At 45.5% G+C, this 23,248-nt stretch overlaps 1 protein-coding gene across 1 annotated transcript in view; it reads left to right on the top strand.

Annotated features, from left to right (window-relative positions):
* The window catches only part of EFTUD2 (elongation factor Tu GTP binding domain containing 2), a 41,383-nt gene that overhangs the window by 7,498 nt on the left and 10,637 nt on the right, over positions 1-23,248 (top strand). Inside the window, exons 3-13 of the mRNA XM_004772508.3 lie at positions 3,914-4,079; positions 5,349-5,427; positions 6,891-6,966; positions 7,463-7,528; positions 8,316-8,351; positions 10,835-10,925; positions 11,864-11,946; positions 15,108-15,274; positions 17,660-17,784; positions 21,589-21,652; positions 21,986-22,076. Coding sequence (XP_004772565.1) covers positions 3,914-4,079; positions 5,349-5,427; positions 6,891-6,966; positions 7,463-7,528; positions 8,316-8,351; positions 10,835-10,925; positions 11,864-11,946; positions 15,108-15,274; positions 17,660-17,784; positions 21,589-21,652; positions 21,986-22,076 — 1,044 coding nt within the window. The remainder of the gene's footprint in view (positions 1-3,913; positions 4,080-5,348; positions 5,428-6,890; positions 6,967-7,462; positions 7,529-8,315; positions 8,352-10,834; positions 10,926-11,863; positions 11,947-15,107; positions 15,275-17,659; positions 17,785-21,588; positions 21,653-21,985; positions 22,077-23,248) is intronic.

The following is a 23,248-nucleotide window of genomic DNA, read 5'->3' as shown; positions in this document are numbered from 1 at the left end:
CTTATGTTCCTCATTCTGCTTCTCACGTTTGCCACCCAGCCTTGGCAAGTGATGAGGTTTAGGGTCCATCTCTGGTGCCGCATGTCTGTCTGGTCTGTCATCTGACTGCTGCTCGGTCATCCCTGGTGTGTAGTACTCTCTCAGCGATGGGCACAGGGTGACCTGCCGCCACTGTCGTCTTCCCTCAAAACAAATAACACTGCAGTGGATGGGTATTTGCAGATATGTCCTTCCTGCACCACATGAAAATGTCTTTGAGTTATATTCCCAAAAGCAGAGTTGTTGATCACAGGATGGTGTCCATGTTTAATGTGTTTATAGTTAATTAAGCGTTTTTTACTAAGTGCGGTCAGATGGCGCCTCAGCTTACCAGCACCAGTCCGTACTCCTCCCGGCAGAATGGGAGTTCCTATAGCCTCCCAGTCCACACAGGGTGCACGGATGTTCTTAAAAAACTTTTTTTTTTTTTTTTAAAGATTTTATTTATTTATTTGTCAGAGAGAGGAGTGAGAGTGAGCACAAGCAGACAGAATGGTAGGCAGAGGCAGAGGGAGAAGCAGGCTCCTGGCTGAGCAAGGAGCCTGATGTGGGACTCGATCCCAGGACGCTAGGATCATGACCTGAGCCGAAGGCAGCCGCTTAACCAGCTGAGCCACCCAGGCGTCCCAAAAAACTTTTTTTTTTTTTTTTTTAAGATTTTGTTTATTTGAGGGAGAGCAAAAGCAAGAGAGATCACAGAGGGAGAGGGAGAAGCAGACTCGCCACTGAGTAGAGAGCTCAACGTGGGGCTCGATTCCAGGACCCTGAGATCATGACCTGAGCCAAAGGCAGAGCCCAACTGACTAAGCCACATAGGTGCCCCTATAAACATTTTTTTATTAAAGTATATACAAATAAATAGTTGCACAGGATTTTGATAATGGAGACAGGAGAGAAGGAGGGACATTCTCGAAAGGCATGCAGTGACCAGGGGCCCAGAGGTAGTGTGTTAAGAGGAAAAGATTTCTCCTCCCAATTGCCAAAGCAGTTGGTCTCTGGGAGACAGCTCAAGAGGAGGGACCAGACCCTGGAAGGCCTTGGCTGGAGAATGTGGAGGAAGGGGTGACATGATCAAAGCAAGATGCTGGGACCCCTCCTTTACTGAAGAAAGGGTCAGGAGGCCAGGAGCTCATCACCGTGGAAGGCTGCACAGGTTTGGAGTTGGAGGGGAGAAATTGGGGTGGGCGGGATAATTAGCAGAACACTGGTTATTAACAGACAAATGAGAGAAAGATGCTTACATGGTTTTATTTTAGACTGGTCATGTGTGACTTACTGACAGGACACTCAGCTAGAAGTAATTACAGGTAGTTGGAAATTAATTGCATAAAATCCTACAATTAATTGCAAAATGCATTCAGCATTTTGGGGCAGGAAGAAACTGGCTTGATAGCTGTTTCGGGCCCCCACCAGTGGGATATGGCTAAGCCAGGAACTACTGTACTGTCAGGCCATGTTAATTGAAGAAGAGCGTAAGGACGGGAGGAGGTGGTGGTGGTCAACACACCACTGGAGGGTTTTCTGTTCTTTTTAAGAAAGCAGTTGACATGCTGGGATTTGTGTGAAGGAAAACGGGCTCCCACCAGTACCTCCACCCACCTCCCTACATCTGTGCCGTCTGTCTTCCCTCCTGTTCATAGGGATGGTCTGTTTATGTTCTTATCTACCAGAAATTAGGTCCCATCCCTCCTCACCTGCACCAGACACTCACCTCGGCATTTCCCCCCACCCCTGTGTCAGTTTTCCCTCTGCTCGACCATCCCCGTCCGCATACAGGCATCTCAGTATTTCTCTGAACTCATCCCAAATCCCCCTTCCCCTCGCCCTGCTTCCTACTGCAGCACTCTCAAAACAGTTTTTGATACTTACTGTCTCCACATCCTCTCAAACCCATTTTTGTCCTCTGCCTCTCCTGTTCCACAGCACCTGCTCTTGTTAGCGTCACCAGTAACCTTGACCCCAGGCCCTGTCCTCATCATACTTGACCAGTCCGCCGTGTCTGACCTGGCTCATCACTCCCTCCTTAAAATCCCCTCTTCCATCAGCTTCCATGGAACCCCCTGGTTTTCCTTCTCCCTGGCCCGTTCCTTCATCGTCTTTGCTTCTGCGGCCTCATCTCCCTGACCTCTGAGTGTCAGCAGACCCCAAGGATTCCGTTCCCCATCCCTCTCCTCTCAGAACACTCGCTCCCGGTGAACTCATCCATCAGATGTGTTCTGTTCGCTAAGGACTCTCGTGTTTCTTTGCTCTTCTCCTCATCCTGGCTTCCTTGCTAATCCTCTTGGCCCAGATCCTTCGCATTTGTTGTTCCAGTCAACTAGAATGTTCTTCCTCAGCCACTTGTAGAGCTTTCTCTCTTTCTTCAGAGTTTTACTCAAATGTCATCACCTTCCCCCCCCCCATTGTTGTATTATCAATACCAGAGCAGTACCTGGGACATAGTATGTGCCCAGTAAGTATTTGTTGAGGGACCCCTGGGTGTCGCAGTCCGTTAAGCTCTGACTCTTGGTTTTGGCTCACGTCATGATCTCACAGTTGTGAGATCGAGCCCCGTATCAGCCTCCACATGAAATCTGCTTCAGACTCTCCCTCACCTTCTCTCTCTGCTCCTCCCCCTGCTTGCTCACTCTTGATTGCTCTCTAAAAATAAATAAGTCTCTTTTTTTTTTTTTTAAGGTATTTGTTGAGAGATGCCTTGGTGGCTCAGTCATTAAGCCTCTGCCTTTGGCTCAGGTCATGATCCTGGGGTCCTGGGATCGAGCCCCACATCGGGCTCTGTGCTCAGCAAGAAGCCTGCTTTCCCTCTCCCACTCCCCCTGCCCATTCTCCCCCTCTCACTGTCTCTTTCTCTCTGTCAAATAAATAAACAAAATCTTTAAAAAAAATAAATGTGTTGAATAAATGAAAGAAACAGGATGTTTTAGAACATGAAAGGTGGTGTAGTAGCCACTTTTAATTATTCAAAGGACTCTTTGGCAGAAGAGGGCATAGCTTCCTTCGGTGTTGCTTATGACCACGGTTCACTTATAAGGAGGTGCTTTAAAGTCCTTTACGAAGACCTGCTTTCCAGCTGTGCTTTCCTGTGGGGAAATGCGCCATCTTGTGAGTGAGTGCCATGTTACTGCAAGTATTCAAGAGGGGCAGGAATATGTAGAAAAAATTCATTCAGGATGCCTAGGTGGCTCAGTTGGTTGAGCGTCTGCGTTTAGCTTAGGTCGTGATCTCAGGGTCCTATGATGAAGGCCTGCTTTGGACTCCCTGCTCAGTGGTGAGCCAGCTTCTCCCTCTGCCTACAACTCCCTCTGCTCGTGCTATGTCTTTCACTATCTCTCTCCCTCTCTATATGTCAAAGGACTAAATAGAATCTTAAAAAAAGGGCGCCTGGGTGGCTCAGTGTGTTAAGCCGCTGCCTTCGGCGCGGGTCATGATCTCAGGGTCCTGGGATCGAGTCCCACATCGGGCTCTCTGCTCAGCAGGGAGCCTGCTTCCCTTCCTCTCTCTCTGCCTGCCTCTCTGCCTACTTGTGATCTCTCTCTGTCAAATAAATAAATAAAATCTTTAAAAAAAAAAAAAAGAATCTTAAAAAAAAATGATATGCTATGATAAGCCATTTTTTTTCTCCAATCACAATCCACTTGGGAGTGGTGACCCACATTTAAAGAAAGGGCTGGCTTAGAGCAGGACTGCTGGCAGTAGTCATGGCTTACCGTGAAGGACCACACAAGAGCAGGACCTGCCCTGCTGATTCTTTGGCCCAAAACTCAAAATAAGAAGCTATCCAACCTGAGGAGCCATTGCTCTTAACTCGTACAACATAGTCACCGAGAAGGGAGGGCGCGCACCTCTCCTGACCTTGTCCCCTCTGTTCTCTTAGATGGACGATGATGACGACGAAGATGACGTAGGAGACCATGACGAGGACCACCCAGGGATGGAGGTGGTGCTGCACGAGGACAAGAAGTACTACCCCACGGCCGAGGAGGTGTACGGCCCCGAAGTGGAGACCATCGTTCAGGAGGAAGACACCCAGCCTCTCACCGGTGAGTCAGGAGGCGGCGGGCTAGGAGAGGTGAGAGGGAATCTAGAACTTGAGGTCATGGCCATCAGCAGTGTTGAGAGGTCAGTGAATGGATTTGATTCATTTCTCTCTACTACTTTCTGGTACTGCTTCTGGATTGAGCTTCCTTTCACCCTGTTTTAATATTCAGTACAACTCGTAGCTTATTAAGAAGCAAATGGGAGTTACTTTTTTATTTACTGAATATCTGTTTAGGTGCTTAAAAACTATTTTTGTTAGTTTTGTTTTGGGATCTTTGGTTTTTGTTTTGTTTTTAGTATTTACTTATTTATTTATTTATTTTTAAAGATTTAGTTTATTTCTTTGTCAGAGAAAGAGCACAAGCAGGGGGAGTAGCAGGCAGAGGGAGAAGCAAGCTTCCCACCGAGCAGGTAGCCCAGTGTGGGACTTGATCTCTAGACTCTGGGATCATGACCTGAGCCAAAGGCAGACTCTTCACTGACTGAGCCACCCAGGCATCCCCTGTTTTTTTTATGTAGGCTCCATGCCCAGGGTGGAACCCAACAAGGGGCTTGAGCTTATGACCCCGATTTTAAGACCTGAGCTGAGATGAAGAGTTCAACACTTAACCGACTGAGCCACCCAAGTTCCCCAACTTCAAGACTGTTTTTAAGTTCTCCCTCTGGTGTGATCTGTTCTTCCATCGAAATAATTCTTAACTCCTTCCAGTCCTCATAGTGCCGATTTTCCACTTCTTTTATCCTTCTCATTGACCTTCTGGGAAGTGGTTAGATTTTATAAATGGGAGGAGAGGTTTTGAACTTACATTAACCTCAGCCTATATCCAGTCCCCCTCCCTTCCTTCACAAAGTGAAATCCAAATCTCTCAGTCCACAGTTCCAGATCCTTCACTGTCTTGTGTCGGACAGCATTTCCAGAACTTGTTTCAACCTATGAGTAGTCCTTAGAATAACATAAATTAATGTCACATATACATTATGAAAGCTCAGTCTAGGGGCGCCTGGGTGGTCTAGTCGGTTGAGCATCTTACTCTTGCTTTTGGCTCAGATCATGGTTGTGAGATCAAGCCCTGCATTAGGCTCGGTGCTTGCCGGGAAGTCTGCTTGAGATTCTCTTTTTCCTTCTTCCTCAGTTTCCCCTGCATATTCTCTCTTTCTGTCAAATAAGTAAATAACTTAAAAAAAAAAAAAAAGAAAGCTCAGTTTAATGGAATAGAGCTGTGTATTTTTGTTTTATGCCAACCTACACATCACTACTCTTTTCCCCCCAGAACCTATTATTAAGCCGGTGAAAACCAAGAAGTTCACTCTGATGGAGCAGACATTACCTGTCACGGTGTATGAAATGGAGTAAGTTTTCAGGTCTCTCTGCCTCTCTGCACAAATAGTGTGGGTTCATTTTTCTGTGGAGGTGGGATGTGGTGTGTGATTGAAGTGTAGGTAGTGAACTGAAAAAGCAAAGATCCTCTCCTACAATTTGCCAGAATTTTCCTTGAGCATGCATGGTTGCTGGAAAAGTTAAGCCCATCTTAACTTTTTCTCTTGGCTCTCATTCAGATCTCAGCCTTTTCTCTTCCAACTCTTTAATTGGGTAAAAGAGGCTGGCCTTTGAGGCAGAACTGAGGATTGTAATTGTCATTGTTGGGGCCACCAGAACCTATTTTGATGTGGTAGGATCACTTAAGCTTAGTTTGGGGAATATAACAACTCTTTATTTTGGAGACAAGAGCGCAGGTAGGTGGATTCATGTGGAGAGGGCTTTAGACTTCACGCCGCAGGCTTTCTGAAAATATTTTCGTTGGTGAAATGCACTTGTAAGTCCTCATATATTAAAGTGATTGGGACTCATTATTAGATAATGAAATTTCTTTCTTTCTCTCTCTTTTTTTTTTAAACATACTGACATCTAATTGTCCAGAAGAGTGGGGTCCCTTCCGAATGCTCAGCTCGCCTACCAACATTCAGCCATTTTCAAAATGACTTTTCAGTTGTCTTTAGAACTTGCTTCAGATTCCCTTGTGTTCTCAATGGTGATTTTGTGAAATCTCAAATCTTTGAAAGTGAGCTTGATGTTTCAAAGAGCCAAAGTCCTCTGAAGGTGACTTGCCATGAGTTATGTGGGTGGTATGCAAGAAAGACAGTGCTGGTTTTGATCAAGCTAGAACTCCTCGGCATCATTAATGAGGTGGAGTTTTCTGAAAAGTTTCGTTAACTGGCTCTGAGGGCAGTTTTGAAAGAAGCTGAGGTGCCCGGGGGAGCTTAGCGTCCCACTCTTGATTTCGGCTCAGGTCGTGATCTTAGAGTCACAGGATCAGGCCGCACATCAGACTCTGCGTTCAGCAAGGAGTCTGCTTGTCCCTCTCTCTCTGCTCCTCACCACCCCTCCCCGCACTCTATCTCTATCTAAAATTTTTTACGTCTTTTAAAAAAGAAAGAGAAACTCACAGTAATTTTAAGTCCCCTTTGCATTAACAGAGTAGATGCATAAATGGAACAAGTCTAACCTGAGGATTTTGAAAGGAACCAGGCTTGTGTATGTGCATGCGTGCCTGCTGGTCTTTTTTTTTTTTTTTTTTTTTTTTTTTGCTTTTCTTCTTCTTGCTTTTGAAATCTCATTTCGTGGGTTGTGTTACATAAGTCTGTTCCGTTTCCAAAACCAGACCTGTGTAGATATAGAAATTCATGTCTGCCTCTGAGCATTCTCCAGTTGGTCTGAAAGTTGTTCCTGACAAGATACATGAAACACCTTTGCACCACTTTGCATTTGGAAGCTTTTGCCAAAGTCCCTTTTCTCTTTTCCTATCTCCTTTCAGTTTCTTGGCAGATCTGATGGATAACTCGGAACTCATCAGAAATGTGACCCTCTGTGGCCATCTCCACCATGGCAAGGTGAGAGAACTTTCAGCTACTTGGAACAGAATTTCTCTTTGTTCCTGCTCATTTTTTCAGCCCTCAGAGTCACAGGTTGGGGTTTGAGGACACAATGCTGGACCTCCCGACTCCGTGTATGTGTGTGGCGGGGGGCCCTCCATGCCTAGTGTGAAAACTGCTGTGAAATTCTAGCTTTTCCTGAGCAGCAGATGGAGCCTATTTCTAAGCCACTTCCAGCCTTGTGTCTACATCTGGACAGAAGAGGGGAAATTGAGCCATACTCTGATTTCATAAGTTTTCATTTCCTGGGGGAATGCTTGTCCAAGAAAGATTTCATCTTTCATTTGAAAATAATCCTGTGGCTTCAGTGTTAATCCCTTGCTGTCCCATAATCCTCCTTGCTCACTTCTTCCTCTCCTTATCCCTAAATTATGTGGTGTATTGGGCACTGAGAGAAGGGTAGAGTAGATTTTCCTTTGTGTTTGGCAGATCTTAACCTTCTCCTCCCTTTCAGACGTGTTTTGTGGATTGCTTAATAGAGCAGACTCACCCGGAAATCAGGAAGCGTTATGACCAAGATGTAAGTAGAAAATCTGTGGAGGGTTTAGGATGAACCATTGAGAATATACAGGGGTGTCTCTCTCCTTCCCTTCCTTCCACCTTTCCCATTTTCATTATAAATAATGATGCTTCCAAAGTGCTGCTTTATAATTGTAATCTCTATTCATAGCCTTAAAGAAAGTAATTTAACTTTCTTAGGAGCGTAGAGAATATTAACCCGCAGTATTTTTGGATGATCTGTTCTGCACTTGGGATCTTTCCTCTGTTCTGATATATCCTGACTTTTATAGCCTATTCTTTCCTGTCTTGGTATTAATAGCCTACTCTATAAATATAATACAATTGGACCTTGTTGTTTCCATGATAAATTTAAATGCCTGTGAATGAGGCTGAATATGGCTACAGGTCTCAATGCAATAAATGCTCTGTGTCTGCTGGATTGAGTGTTCTGACACACGGGGGTTCCATAAAGGCCGTAAGTGTCTCACTTTACCACTTTAGAATTCAGACCATTTGATAAAATTTAGGTCTCCAGCCATACCTGGTCCTCAGTGACCGCCCTGACACCCACCCACCCCCCCCAAAAAAATCCAAAAAAATCCACCCATTCAGGAGCATTTTCCACCTGAGAGGCACTGGTTTTATTGCTAGAATTTCTGTAGGATATCCTTCTGTCTTCCATCTGTCCTCCTGAGGCAGAAAGCCTTGAGTTGGGAATTGGTGGAGGAAAGTGATTGATGGTTTGTGTGGGAGAGGAGTCTGGAGTCAGGTGGTAACAGCACTTTTTTTTTTTTTTTTTTTTAAAGCTGTGCTATACTGACATCCTCTTCACAGAGCAGGAGGTAAGTGTGCCTAAGGAAGTCTGACTGTTCCCCACACTTGACCCAGCAGGAGTTGTGCAGGGAATGTGGGGGAGCCTTTATGCTAACAGTTTGCTCTGTACCCTCTCTCATTCCCATCTCGTACCTCTTTATCTTGCAGCTTCTGCCAGTTATCCCCTGATGTAGTACTTAAAAGAGGACAGGGCAGGAAGTGGTGGGGTGGGTGGAGGGACCTTCCTACTCTTGACTGGATTTAATTTGGCTTAGTAGGGCAATGCTAAGAGATGATATCTACATTTATGCTGTAAGTTATTACAGAAACTCAACAGATTTTTTTTTTTTAATTTATTTATTTGACAGCCAGAGATCACAAGTAGGCAGAGAGGCAGGCAGAGAGAGGGAGGAAGCAGGCTCCCCACTGAGCAGAGAGACTGATGTGGGGCTCTATCCCAGGACCCTGAGATCATGACCTTGGCCTAAGGCAGAGGCTTAACCCACTGAGCCACCCGGGCGCCCCAAATAACATCATTCTAAAAACCTGTACGATGATTCCATCCATATGATGATCTCTTTCTAGGACTAACTTCTCTTTGAGAGTGTGTTCCTCTGTCTTTGTGCTTCTCTGCTGTGTAAAGCAGTGAGCATACATCGCTGTCTTTCCCACTCCAGCTGGTGGGTCCTTCTTCCATCTGGATCTTTCCCCTATTCTCCAAACCTTCTCTTTCCTCTCTCCTTTATTTACTGATGTCTCTTTTTCTTAAATCACCATATGGAGAGCTCAAGTTCGTAACTGTGGTTTACGAAAAGAACTTTGAACAGTGCAGGCTTATGACATGCAATCAACATATGTTAGCTATTACTGTTTTTTAATATATTTGGCTAGATATTTTTAAACACTTACTTCTTGTTAAAACTTTTTTTGGGGGGGAGCGCCTGGGGGGCTCAGTGGGTTAATAAGCTTCCGCCTTTGGCTCAGGTCATGATCTCAGGGTCCTGGGATCTAGCCCCGCATCAGGCTCTCTGTTCAGCGGGAAGCCTGCTTCCGCCTCTCTCTCTCTGCCTGCCTCTCTGCAAACTTGTGATCTATTTCTCTCTCTCTCTCTCTGTCAAATAAATAAGTAAATAAATCTTTTTTAAAAAGCAACACTTTTTTTTTTAAAGTAGGCTCCACCCCTCAGCATGGAGCCCCAACTCTGTGCTTGAGCTCACAACTCTGAATCAAGACTTGGATATTTAACCAACTGAGTCACCCAGGTGCCCTTATCTTTTTTCTTTTTTTTTTTAATAGATTCCCCCCCCCCTTTTTTTTAAAGTAATCTCCACACTCAATGTGGGGCTTGAATTCCCAACCTCAAGATAAAGAGTCTCTTGCTCTATTGACTGAGCTGGCTAGGAGCCCCCCCTTATTAGAGCTTTTATATATGTATGTATGTTGCAAGGAGTCAGTTTTTTGTTTTTGTTTTGGTTTTTTTTGATTCCCAAGATTCAATCAAGAATTCATGTAAGATATTTCTGATAAATACTTTTGAATCTTGCTCTTCATCCTGGTTAATCTGGAAGTGAACACAGTTCATGACTCTCTTTGCAGTTAGCAACTGCACGCAGTCCTATAGATTCTTCTTCACATATTTTTTAGTGAGATCTATCAAATACCTTTTGGAAAAAGGCACATGAGAAGTTAGAGTACTTGCTCATGCACCTTTCAATAGTTACAACCCAGTCTCCACCAAGATTCCCAGCTTTGCCTTTCACTTTCATTCTCTTTTGAAGAAACTGCTCGAAATTAGAGGCATTCATGATTCCATCTTCCGCAGGGTGAGTGCAGTCAAGGTAGACTGCAGAACTTGCTTTTTTTACTGGGGGGGATACCCCCCCCAGCCACAAGCTTTTTCACAAGCTCCATGGTGGCAGCAGGGGCAGACGGGTACCGTGTTTTTTTTGTTGTTGTTGTGTGTGGTTTTTTTTTTTTTTTGGTACCGTGTTTTTTTAAATCCTTAAATGCCCAGGATGTCTTTTTACTTTATTTATTTATTTGACAGAGAGAGACACAGTGAAAGAAGGAACACAACCAGAGGGAGTGGGAGACAGGCTCCCCGCTTATCAGGGAGCCCGATGCGGGGCTCGATCCCAGGACCCTGGGATCACAACCTGAGCTGAAGGCAGACACTTAACAACTGAGCCACCCAGGCGCCCTGATACTTCATTTATTTTTGTTAACCATATATGAAGTTAAGATTATAGGACACTGGGTTCTCTTGTTAGGTTTAATCCTGCTTTACTTGCTTGTTCATTTTTATTTTTACTCTTTTTTTTTTTTATTTGAACCAAACCCCCGCAAAAATTATGTTTAATACCAAGATATTTCATCTTCAAGGGCCATTCTAGTTAGAGGCCACTCAAGGAGAGAGGTCAGTGTAACTTACTCGCAGCTGGCAAGCCCTAAGAGCAGAAGGAAGCCCTCTTGTAGGACGCAGTCTTGACCTCTCTGCCTTTGTGACTTTCAGAGAGGTGTTGGCATCAAAAGCACTCCCGTGACAGTGGTCTTGCCAGATACCAAAGGAAAATCTTACCTCTTCAATATCATGGACACTCCAGGTAGGATATTCCATTTACTATCAGAACCTTATCCTCTTTGTTTTTTGTGCTTTTGCTCTTTCCAGCACAGAGCAGAGCATTTCATCTTTGCGTTTATGTTCCCTTCACTTCTCCTTCCATTGAAATAATTTCTGTTTTCCTCAGTCTCCTTTGCTTCTGACTAGCTAATTAGCAGGGACTGTGCACCAGGCTTTCTATTTCGCTCCTCTCTGCTCTGCTCTAAAATATTTAAACCTCATTCATTTACTCGTTTCAGCGTGTCAGGCCCCGTGCTAGGCGCTTGCTAACGAGGGTGAGTCAGACATGGCCTTGGCCTCAGGCATTCCCAGTCTTTTGAAGGAGGCCGTGGGGTCAGCACACCAACTGGTAGTGCCCATACAGGTCACTGCAAGAGCAGCATACCTTGCCCTGTGGCTGCCTCTGTCTTCATCTTAGGGAAAGGATCAACTCGGGGCAGAGTTTTAAATAGAAACATTGGAGTTTTGACAAACTGACCTTCTCACCCTCAGGCGCCCCGTGCCCTGATACCTCTCAGCCTCTGTCTGCCAGCAGCAGCACCTTGCCAGCAATTGTCTCCTGTGCACCAGGCCCTTCTTGCCCTTTCTCCTGCCTCTGAATTGTCCTGTGCCCCCGCAGAACTCTGCTGACTGCAGTTGAGACCAAGCTGTTGTGTGAATGTCGATCTGTTAGGTCCTCCTAGGGCATACAGAGCACACTTTGTGCTTTTGGTGTTTGGGGACCTGCTGTATGAAAGTTTAATCCAAGCATGTGACTCTAACTGGTGGAACTTTATACACGGCAGGGAGCCGTGGGGAGAAGGGAAAGGGCATATTTGGGGGTTCACATGCTTTGCAGTGTTCCCTCAGACCTCCTACACGTTAATTGTGCCTCAGCCTGGTACCCTGCGGGTAGTGACTTACTTGGTTTTTGTCTTACAGGACATGTGAATTTTTCTGATGAGGTCACGGCTGGCTTGCGCATCTCAGATGGAGTTGTCCTGTTCATTGATGCCGCTGAAGGCGTGAGTCTGCCTCTACTCTTATGACCCCTCCTGCCTTCTGGGGTTGCCCCACCCAATGCCCAGAGTGTAATCAGAGATGATTACAAGTCTGTGGGATTAAGGCTCACGTTTGCTCTGAAATTAAGGCAGCATATGAAGTTCAAAATTAGTTCTCAGTGTGAGTCCCTCACTCCCTGTTCAGTGAGGCTCAAAATGATAGGACCCAAAATAAAATGACAAATGTAATTAAAAGAGAAGGAGGCAAGTATATTCATGTAAATTGATTTTAAATATTAATGCGTTTTTCGAAACTAGAGAGACTGGAGTTAAAAGGCCCAAAGTGTCTTGTATATTTCTAAATTGAAAGGTAATTTGGGGGCGCCTGGGTGGCTCAGTGGGTTAAGCCGCTGCCTTCGGCTCAGGTCATGATCTCAGGGTCCTGGGATCGAGTCCCGCATCGGGCTCTCTGCTGGGCAGGGAGCCTGCTTCCCTCTCTCTCTCTCTCTCTGCCTGCCTCTCCATCTACTTGTGATTTCTCTCTGTCAAATAAATAAATAAAATCTTTAAAAAAAAAAAAAAAAAAGAAAGGTAATTTGGCTAATCCTGTTTATGTTGTCGTTGATGAGATAGCCAGCAGAGGGAGCCAGAGTTGCTTTTTTAACCCCCTTTCCTAATTGACTTCATTTTGGAATAATTTCAAATTTATTGAAAAGTTGCAAAAAACGGTACAGGGAGTGCACTCTCATCTGCTTTGTAATTCTTTCTCTGTACACGTGCCCGCACGAGGACATTCACTGACGTGACCAAAATACAATTACCAAAATCAGGGAATTTAACACTGGTAGAATATATTATATAGATCTTTTTCTCTGGATCTTACTGTCCCAGTAGTGTCCTTCATGGGATTTATTTTTTTCCTGATCAAGGATGCTGGCTAGCATTCAGTCCCTGAGTCTCTTAATTGAAACTGTTGAGTAACCTTTCTTGGTCCTTTGTGATGGCATTTTTGAAGAGGGTAAACTATATTTGTTTTATAGAGTGTCTCCATTTGGGTTTGCTGAACGTTCGCTCATGCTTGCGTTCAGGTTATTTTGGCAGGAACGCTACATGAACATAGTTGTAAGGGGTCACATCACATCAGGAGGCCCTGGGTGTCACTTTATCCCATTACTGGTGATCCTAACTTTGGTCGCTCGGTTCAGGTGGGTTTGCCAGGTTTCCCCAGTGTAAAGTTACTATTTTCCCTTTAGTAATAAATAATTTGTGGGGATATATGTTGAGTCTGTATATACATTCTCCTTTCCAAACTTTGCGTGCTAGTTTTATCATCCATTACTTTTTTCTTCTTCTTTTTCTTTTCTTTTTTTTTTTTTTTTAAAGATTTTATTTATTTGCCAGAGAGAGAGAGAGTGAGTGCAAGTGAGCACAAGCAGGAGGAGCAGCAGGCAGAGTGAGAGGGAGAAGCAGGCTCCGCACTGAGCAGGGAGCCTGACGTGGGACTTGATCCCAGGACCCTGGGATCGTAACCTGAGCTGAAGGCAGCCACTTAACCAACTGAGCCACTCAGGTGTCCATGTTACTTTTTTTCTTAAGATTTATTTATTCATTTAAGAGAGAAAGAGTGGATACAGGTTGGGGAGGGGCAGAGGAAGAGAATCTCAAGCCAATTCCCCACTGAGTGCAGAGGCAGATGCTAGGCTCAGTTCCATGACTCATCAGATCACAACCTAAGACAAAACTGAGAATTGGAAGCTTGACCAACAGAACCACCCAGGTGCCCCACATTTCTTTACTCTTTGCACCTAACACGGGGCTCAAACTCATGACCCTAAGACTAGTAATCACACCCTCCAGCCCAAAGTTGTATCTTCCATAGATCATTCCTAGTTTATTTCCATAGTAGTTGCACATGGTGATTTTCTAACTTTTATTATTCCTTCTATATTTTTTGGTTGGAATTCTGTTTTAAGGAAGAACTTTCCCTTCTCCCTCATTTGTTTACTTATTGTCAGTATGGATACACAGATTTTTATTTCATCGGTAGGTTATACTCCTCTGCTATCCTTACTTGATACCCTTATCCATATCTTGATACTCTGCCTATCCCAGATTCAGTTAGGTAGAGCTCCTTTGGGTTGGCTTCTTTGTCTTTTTGACATGTCCCATCTTCTTTCAAGTACTTCCTTTCTCTTAGGCATAAAAAGATGTTCTAGACTCATTTTGTGCTTTCTCTGCCCCAATTCTGGAATCAGCTGTTTCTTTTTTTTTTTTTTAAGATTTTTATTTATTTATTTGACAGAGAGAGATCACAAGTAGGCAGAGAGGCAGGCAGAGAGAGAGGAAGGGAAGCAGGCTCACTGCTGAGCAGAGAGCCCGATGTGGGACTTGATCCCAGGACCCTGGGATCATGACCTGAGCCGAAGGCAGCGGCTTAACCCACTGAGCCACCCAGGCGCCCTGGAATCAGCTGTTTCTTAAGGAGTTCTGGATCCTTACAGTGGGGACTAGTATTTAGAAATAAAGGTCAGGATGTGTTCTCTGCTTTGGGGTCCATTCCTTCTAGACCCTTTCACTGAACACAGGCATCCCCGCACACATCCATAACAATTTCTACACATGTACAGGAAACGTGATTAACAATAAAAAAAGAAGAAAGTGTGTGTAGGGGCGCCTGGGTGGCTCAGTGGGTTAAGCCGCTGCCTTCGGCTCAGGTCATGATCTCAGGGTCCTGGGATCAAGTCCCGCATCGGGCTCTCTGCTCAGCAGGGAGCCTGCTTCCTCCTCTCTCTCTGCCTGCCTCTCTGCCTGCTTGTCATTTCTCTCTGTCAAATAAATAAATAAAATCTTTAAAAAAAAAAAAAAAAAGTGTGTGTCGATCATAATACCTGCACTTCCGTCCAGCACCCCAAGTGTTCCCTGGGCCTGGCTCCACCTCTTTTCCAGGCCTGAGAGACCTGGCTCCCAGCATCATTCATGTGGTTGTCTGTCCTGCCAGGTGCCCTCTTCAAGGTCCTGAATCAGCCTCTGGCCAACATACCCTCTGCTTCCACCCAACAATCTATTTCTGCAGGTCCTCTTTTCCTCATATTTCATATTTTCTGATAGTACCCTCTTTGGCTTTGCTCTGGACTTTTCTGCCCGTTTTGCTCTTCTCACCACCTTTTGGGCCTTGTGTGTCTCAGGTGATGCTGAACACAGAGCGGCTGATCAAGCACGCGGTGCAGGAGAGGCTGGCGGTTACCGTGTGCATCAACAAGATTGACCGGCTGATTCTGGAACTGAAGCTGCCTCCCACCGATGCTTATTACAAGCTGCGGCACATCGTGGATGAGGTCAATGGACTCATAAGGTATAGGACCCCGGGCATGGCTTTCCTGTCCTTGGGAGCTCTGTGTTTTATCAGTCTTAACCTTGAACACCCGTGAGAGGCAATGCTGATCTCTTGGGAGTGCTTAATGGGCTTTTTGGACCAGACTCTGGGCATGTTCCAGGTTCCTCTAGGGTTTGATTCAACACCCTTGGCCTCATTGACCCTGGGCCTTCACCAGCTGTGCAGCTGAAGACACATGTTCACTTCTGCATCGTGCTTAGTACCTGGGCCTCTAGAGCTGGTCTCACTTTTACCCCATACCAAGTGTGTGAAGCTGGGCAAGTGACTTACGCTCCTAGAGCATCAGCTTCCACCTCTGTGAAAGGGGAATAATAATGTTAGCCTAATGGGATGTTTTAAGAAGCTTGATAGATATTTGATGCAACACGCTGAGCACACTGCTTAGCATACAGGACCTGCCCGGTGAATCGTTAGCTGCTGTTACCTTCTAACGCAGACTCAGTAAATGAAGGAACTCTTGGCTGTTGTTTCTGTGGCCCTGGTTGCTTTTCAGCAAGATGCATCTCAGGCTTCTATTAACAAGTATGAGTGACGGCTGGGAGACTTTAGAACGCAGTATCAAGGTGACTTGGAAGAATAGGTTATAAATATATCTTAACCACGGTCTTATCTGCAGGCTGACAGATGGACTGCATGACTTCTTGAGGCCCCTCAAAGGGCCCAGGACAAAGCTGTTCTTTTGAGGGAAGACCTCTCCAGTTAAGGACTGGGGATAGTATCTCCATGACCGGAGACAGATTTACCTGCAGGAGCCTCCTCAGTATGTAGTCCTAATTCCAACAGCGATCTCTCTCCTTGGCCCCAAAAGGGCTAAGAATGACTGGAGACTAACATAACGTTAGGAGCCCCAAAGTGAAATGTTAGACGTCTCTATGCACCCCTGTTAAAGTGGGAGATGGGATAAATCCTGATCACCAGACTAGGAAGTCCGATCTCAGCCTCTAAACAAATTGAGGGCAACATAAACATTTTCTTTAGAAGTACGGGGCAAGTGGTCTGAGAGCTTTAAAAGAGTTGAAAGCAGGCGTGCCTGGTGGGTGGCTCAGTGGGTTAAAGCTTCTGCCTTCGGCTCGGGTCATAATCCCAGGGTCCTGGGATTGAGCCCCGCATCAGGCTCTCTGTTCAGCAGGGAGCCTGCTTCCCTTCCTCTCTCTCTCTCCACCTGCTTGTGATCTCTGTCTGTCAAATAAATAAATAAATATATTTTTAAAAAATCATTAAAAAAAAAGTTGAAAGCAGTTGCTTCTTGGGAGTATAACTTGAATAGGTAGGGAACTGCTCTTTATAAGTCAGTACTTTCACCTCTAAATTCTTGGGTGCCTGCGTGGCAAAGTTGGTTAAGCAACAGCCTTCAGCTTCGGTCATTATCCTGGAGTCTGGCGATCAAGTCCCACATCGGGCTCCCTGCTCAGTGGGGAGTCTGCTTCTCCCTATGACCTCTCCCCTCTCATGCTGTCTCATTCTCTCTTTCTCTCTCAGATAAATAAAATCTTTTTTAGAATAATAATAAAATGAGTTAAGACGTTCTGTAAAACGGCACCTGGGTGACTCAGTTGGTTACATGTCTGCCTTTGGCTCAGGTTATGGCCTGGGATTGAGTCCCACATTAGGCTCCCTGATCCTTGAAGAGGCTGCTTCTCCCTCTCCCTCAGCCTGCCCCTCCCTCAGCGTGTGCCCTTGCTCCCATGCACATGCGCTTTCTCTCACTGTCTCTGTCAAATAGATAAATAAAATCTGAAAAGAAGGGAAATTCCATAAAACAATCTGTCAGTAAGGCTAGGATTATGGATTGGATTCCTGTGTTCAACTGGTTTTCTTTTAAACGTCAGTGAACGTGGGATGCTGTGGCTTCTGCATGGCTTTTAAGACAAAATTTTAATGTGAATTTGTATAACAAAGCCAAACAAAACAATAAAGAACAGGGTAATTAGAGCGGGGAGCAAAGTTACCCTTATCTTCTGTTATTTATCCCATTTCTAGTGTTTATGTCTGTTTGTATTTGTGAAATTGAGATTTCTCCAAAATACACTCCTTCCACATTAGATTGATTTCCTGCTTTCCAGGAGCTTTGTCTCTGACCTCCAAGTTTTCCCTTGTCTGTCCGGTGTGGTTAACTTTTCTAGGATCGTGCATGAAGTTCCCGGCTCTGGGAAATCAGCTCGTTACTGGGAGCTAGGGCGCGACTTTCTTGGGCCAGGCCGCTGGCAAAGCTGAGTGTGTGATGCCGGCACGTGCCGAGGGCAAGGGCTGGAGAGAGGCTGGGACCCTGAGTGGTGGGACCCCTGTGCGGTGTCGGTGTTGCTGCTTGGCCTGGCTCTACACTCATGACTCTCTCTGTTTCAGCATGTATTCCACCGATGAGAACCTGATCCTTTCCCCACTCCTGGGCAACGTCTGCTTCTCCAGCTCCCAGTACAGCATCTGCTTCACGCTGGGCTCCTTTGCCAAGATCTATGCTGACACCTTCGGTAAGCTCCAGCTGGCAGTCTGCCTTCCAGCTTCCCCGGAGCCATGTGCGCCTTTCCTGTGGAAGAGTTCCGAAGTGGCTTCATGCCGGCATCCCCTGTTGGGGGAGCAGCTTATCAACTGTTATTGTCACAACCATTATTGTCACTCTCTTTGGCCCCTAGATCCCTTCTTTTGGTTAAGTGGTTCCTAAAGAATAGAAAGATAAAGGTGCCTGGGAAAGAAGTGGGGGAGGGGAGGGGGAGCTCGTTTTAGGAATAGGAATCTCTCCCCATGTGAGACAGATACTGTCCGGAAGGAGTGATCCGTGCCCACGATGCCCTTTCAGACCTCTTCCTCAGAGGTGGGTCTCTCGTGAGTGTGCTTCCTGCTGTCTTTCTGACCGTATGTAGGCACATCGACATTTTGTAGGCCTCCCCGAGAGCTCATGTTGGATTCGCAGCCCGCAGGGATGCCCAGCCGAATGATTTCACAGGTCCCAGGAGCCTTGACGCCAGAGCCCTGGGACCCGCTTCCCAACTCCAGAGACTGGCGCTCTCTGCCTCTGGGCCTCCCGGTTCCCTCCAATTTCGATGATAACAACCGTGTCCTGAGGGCCGAATTCTCTGCCCCATTAGGGGATGATGATCACCCCATTTTAAGAGCTGAGGAGAGGCTCTGGGAACGAGATTGCAGCTGACAGGCGCTGGCGCTCCAGTGTTTCTGTTCTCTCCAGAGTTGTCCTTCACTTGCTCTTATGAAAGAAATGGGCAAGAACAACTTTCTTCTTTAAAATATGTACATATTTACCGCGTCCTCACTGTAGAAAACTGAGAAATACAGTAAAATCCAATCCAGAAAGCAAAGCTACCCTTAACTTCATTATTGTAAGTGCTGCAGACATTTGTCAGCTCTCTCTCTGTGGAGTGTTCTACATAAGCGAGATCACGTTTTATAGAGAGAGAGATAACACATATAAAATATATAATAACACACGATAGATTTTCACTCAGCAGTGGCTTATAAGCATTTGCCTGTTTTATTAGAATTCATTTCAAAAAATTATTTTCTCTAATTGCCTGTAGCTCCAGGGTACAGATAGTTGTGTTGTAACTTAACTGCTTTATCATCAGGCGTATATTTTAGTTGTTTGTAGCTGGCTCTTTGGAACGGGGAGAAATAGATGGACCGTAAATGAAACCCCTCTGAGGAGCGTTCTAGTTTATAGGTTTCTGAATGTTCTTTATATCAGCATGTGAAGCAAAGACCGTCTCTGTAACTACCATGTATTAATGGTTCAGCTCCTGAGTGGAAATGGCCCTAAGCCTCCGGAGAGTATTACCCATCCTCAGACCCACTGTTCATTTACAGAGCAGCCAGCTGGGGGCTCTGATGTCATCGTGAAAAACCACACGTGGACTTGTATAAAGTTAGCTCTGGAAGGACTATCAGAGATCACTGAATCCTTCTTTTTCATTTCATGTATGGGCAAGTGTACAGAACCTGATGGGTACAGAACCTGATGGGTTGGGGACTAGAATCAATTTGGGGGTCTTTCCCGTCACACTGTACTGCCACAGTTGATGTCCTGTCCTAGTTAAGAGGGGGTAGACAGAAACCCACAGAGTATGAACAGCAGTGCATGGCATCAGCTTGGGCAGGACGAGATGGGGTTTGGTGGACAGGTGTAGAGTAGGGAGCTGGGAATCCCAGACTCGCAGTGTTGGGCAGGGAGGCCCAGAAGCAGGTGGTTTGGACGCATGGCCTGCTTTAATATTGGTGGACCGTCTCACCAAGGAGAAGAGTTGAAGTAAAACTGGGCAGGCAGGGGTGGGACCACATCGAGGAGGGTTTGAAATGCCCAACAAAAGAATTTTGACTTTATCCTTTAGGCAGTTGGGAGCTATTAAAGATTGGGGGTGCTATAGCCACATGGCCTCTGTCACCACCGTTTCACTTCTCTGACAGCACAAAAGCAGCTGCAGACGATACGTAAGTGAACGAGTGTCACCGTGTTCCTATAAAACTTCACTTACAAGTGTGGAATATGAACGCACATGTCACAAACTACTCTTCTTCTTTCCGTTTAGTCAACCATTTAAACCTGCAGACAGAGCCTGTCCTTTGCTAGAAGGACATGCATCATCTGTGGGCTGAACTTAACCTTGAGGGGCAGAACCTTCACCAGGCTCCCCCGCACCAGCTTGCGGCCCTGACCCTTCTTTGCCAAACATTCAGAGAGTGCTCTGAGGGGGGACAGGGAAGATTTCTTGCGTAAATCAATACCTCAACTAATTCTCCTTTCCCAGGAGCTAGACTTCCTGCACGGTGGTGGCCGACCTAAACCTGACTCTGTGCTTTGACAACATTCCCTCCACCCTGTTCCCTCACCTGTTCACATACGGACCCCAGAAGTCCTCCAGTAAGATTGATGCTTCTGGGCAGGACAGAAGCCTGTGTCCCGAGGCTGTTTCTTTCCCCAGGCCGTCTTAAGCAAACAAGACATGAAATTCGTGTCCCCAGGCCACTTTCCCAGCCCCTGTGGTATCCTGAGGGCTGTATGTGTTTCCCAAGATCCAACTTCTCCCTCACAACCTGCTTAAGAAAGATACACATATAAAATAAATGGGGAAAATGCCACAAAGTAATGTTTAAAAATTTAATAAATGAAAATAAAGATGGGGGTGGGCTGACATGGGCAAAGCTGATAGAAGGTGGGCCAGAGAGAGGAGAGGGTGCTGGAAGGAACACCCACTTAGACACTTCTACCAATATTCAGATACAGGCTTGCAAGTGCTGGATTCCTGTTATCTGTGAGTTGGAAAAGGAGGAGTTGGGTTGGAGAGCCGTCCTCCCGTTCTTTCAGTGAGCGTTTGTCACACTTCTGTAGCACGCTAGGCCTGGTTCTTGTGAGTGTGCACTGCGTGAGTGTGCTGTGCTTTGTGTGTAATAGATACAGTGGTGCAGAGGAGAGAGCTTCACTAATGGGGGAAAGAAGGGGAGAACTTGGTAATCAACAAAGTGCGGAAGAAACAGATTTTGAACTTGGTTGAAGTGCCAAGGAGCCTACTGAGAGAGAGAACAGTCTGAAGGGGAACGTAGCTTTAGGGAAAAGATGATGAATTCCCTGTATGCCATCTCGAGTGAGAGGAAACAGTCTGACATCTGGATAGAAATACTCGGGAGCTAGTTGGTGATGTCAGTGATCTAGCTGACTGTATTACAGGAGCTCTTGACTGAGAAGATCTTGAATTTTAAAAGGCCCCATTGCTTGGCTTAGACTGATCGGGATTAAGGGTTACAGTCAAACTAAAAAGATTAATTGGTAAAAGATGAGATGAAGGTTGGCTTTGGTGTTTTTCTCTCCAGAGGACTGGCTGTCTGCCTTCCAGAAGCTTAGGGCTAGTCAGAAGTTCAGCATGGCACTGCAGCCGGGAGACTGCCCACACTGGCCGCAGAGAGTTTCTGTAGATCCAGGAAGAATGAGGGAGCCATTAAGCTCCACTTCTAGAAGGAACAGTGTTTGTAGAGCATAACACGTGAACAGCTGAGCCTGTTTTCTCGCAGGAAAGAGTATAAACCGTACCCTTGTCCATAGCTCAGTTTTTTGCTTGCTAGACATGGAGAGCCATTTAGGTGCTCATTTTGGCTCCAGCATAGTCTTGTTGACTTTGGGCCAGTGCTATCCTTGTCTGCCTGCCTGAAGGAAATGTCGAGACCTTGGAAAGGAAGATGCTAGAATTCCTCAGCTGTAAACCACTTACACACCTGAAACAGACTTTCAAACAGTACTTGGGCAGGTTATAATCGTATGTCTTCTCTTACAGGTGACATTAACTACCAGGAATTTGCTAAAAGACTCTGGGGTGACATTTATTTCAACCCCAAAACGTAAGTAGAGTGGGGACAGAGAAAGAGTTCCTAAGATTAAAACCTACATTTTTATAAGCCACGATCCTGCCTCCTGTAAGTGGAGTGGCTTCCTGAGCTCTTAGCAGAATGAAGCTGTTCCTCTTGAGGACGTTCACAGCTCAGTTCAGGCGTGCATGCGAGTCAGAACCATATGCCCTCTCAGGAATCTCTCTTTGGAAATGTTATGATCACATACACACTCCTTCCCTTTGACCCTGCTCAGATTGAGAACTTTAGGAGATATACCCTTAGGATCAGTGACATGCCTTCTTCCTGCTGGCTCACCCATAACTCTTGTTTTTTCCTCTTTAGACGAAAGTTCACCAAAAAGGCCCCAACCAGCAGCTCCCAGAGGAGCTTTGTGGAGTTTATCTTGGAGCCCCTTTATAAGATCCTCGCTCAGGTGAGTGTGTCAGGCCACCTGGTTCAGGTCTGCCCTCGTAAGCATGAGGTGGAAAAGCTAGTGAACTCACACCTCCCCTTGCCCATAAACCAGCTCAGTTTCGTATCACTAAGTATGAGGATAGTTGATCACCAGTCTTCTCGATCTAGAACACTACAGTCCTCTAGATGCTGTTGAATTCAGAGTGAAGAGGAAAGATACAGAAGGAAAAGGCTCTGGAGAATTTGGTGTAAAGATTTTGTATTCAAAGGATTATGATGCTTGAGAATTAATAATGTCAGTTGTGGGGATTTGATTTACAGATCAAGTTGAGAAAGTTCTCCAGGTTTAACATATGTATATAATGTATAAGTTAAAGCATTATTTAAAAACTGGAAATAAGTTAAATGCTTACCAATGAGAATCAGGTTAAATGAATTATGGTACATCTCAGATGATTTAAGTATTTTGCATCCATTAACAGAATGGCTTATGAGCTAGCTTTTAATGACTTTTGTGGGTGTGTGTGTATGTGATGTTTGTCAAATTGAAAAGGATGCATCATGGGGCCCCTGGCTGGCTCAGTGGGTAGAGCATGCGACTCTTGATCTCTGGGTCTTGAGTTTAAGCTCTGTGTTGGGCATAGAGCTTACTAGAAAAAAGGAAGAAAGGATCCATCAGACAGTGGTAAAGATGTAGTTAAACATGTGGGATGCAGGGCACCTGGGTGGCTCAGTGAGTTAAAGCCTCTGCCTTCAGCTCAGGTCATGGTCCCAGGTCCTGGTATAGAGCCCCGAATCAGGCTTTCTGCTCAGCAGGGCGCCTGCCTCCCCCTCTCTGCCGGTCTCTCTGCCTGCTTGTGATTTTTCTCTGTCAAATAAATAAATAAAATCTTTAAAAAAAAAAAAAAAAAAACCATGGGATGCTTCGTAGAAAAGAGCATAGCATTGCATTTGCATGAATTTGTGCTACCTAAAAGTCAGAAGAAAGAAGTAAAAGGGTGACATTGTACAGGAATTTTCATAGACCTTTTTTCCAAGACAGTTATAAAATATTCCAGTGTTTAATAAGCCCAGTGCACAGTGGGCACATACACATACACAAAATGTGTGTGGCCATTCCAACTGACAAAAAAGTAGAACATAGCAACAACAAGACAAAATAGCATGATTAAAATTTATTGGTGCTGAAAA

This window comes from Mustela putorius, unplaced genomic scaffold, assembly GCF_011764305.1.
Source record: "Mustela putorius furo isolate JIRA1106 unplaced genomic scaffold, ASM1176430v1.1 tig00000487_pilon_pilon_pilon, whole genome shotgun sequence".
Taxonomy (NCBI): Eukaryota; Metazoa; Chordata; class Mammalia; order Carnivora; family Mustelidae; genus Mustela; species Mustela putorius.
Note: the sequence above shows the minus strand (reverse complement) of the source record. Positions and strands in the feature narration are given on the sequence as shown.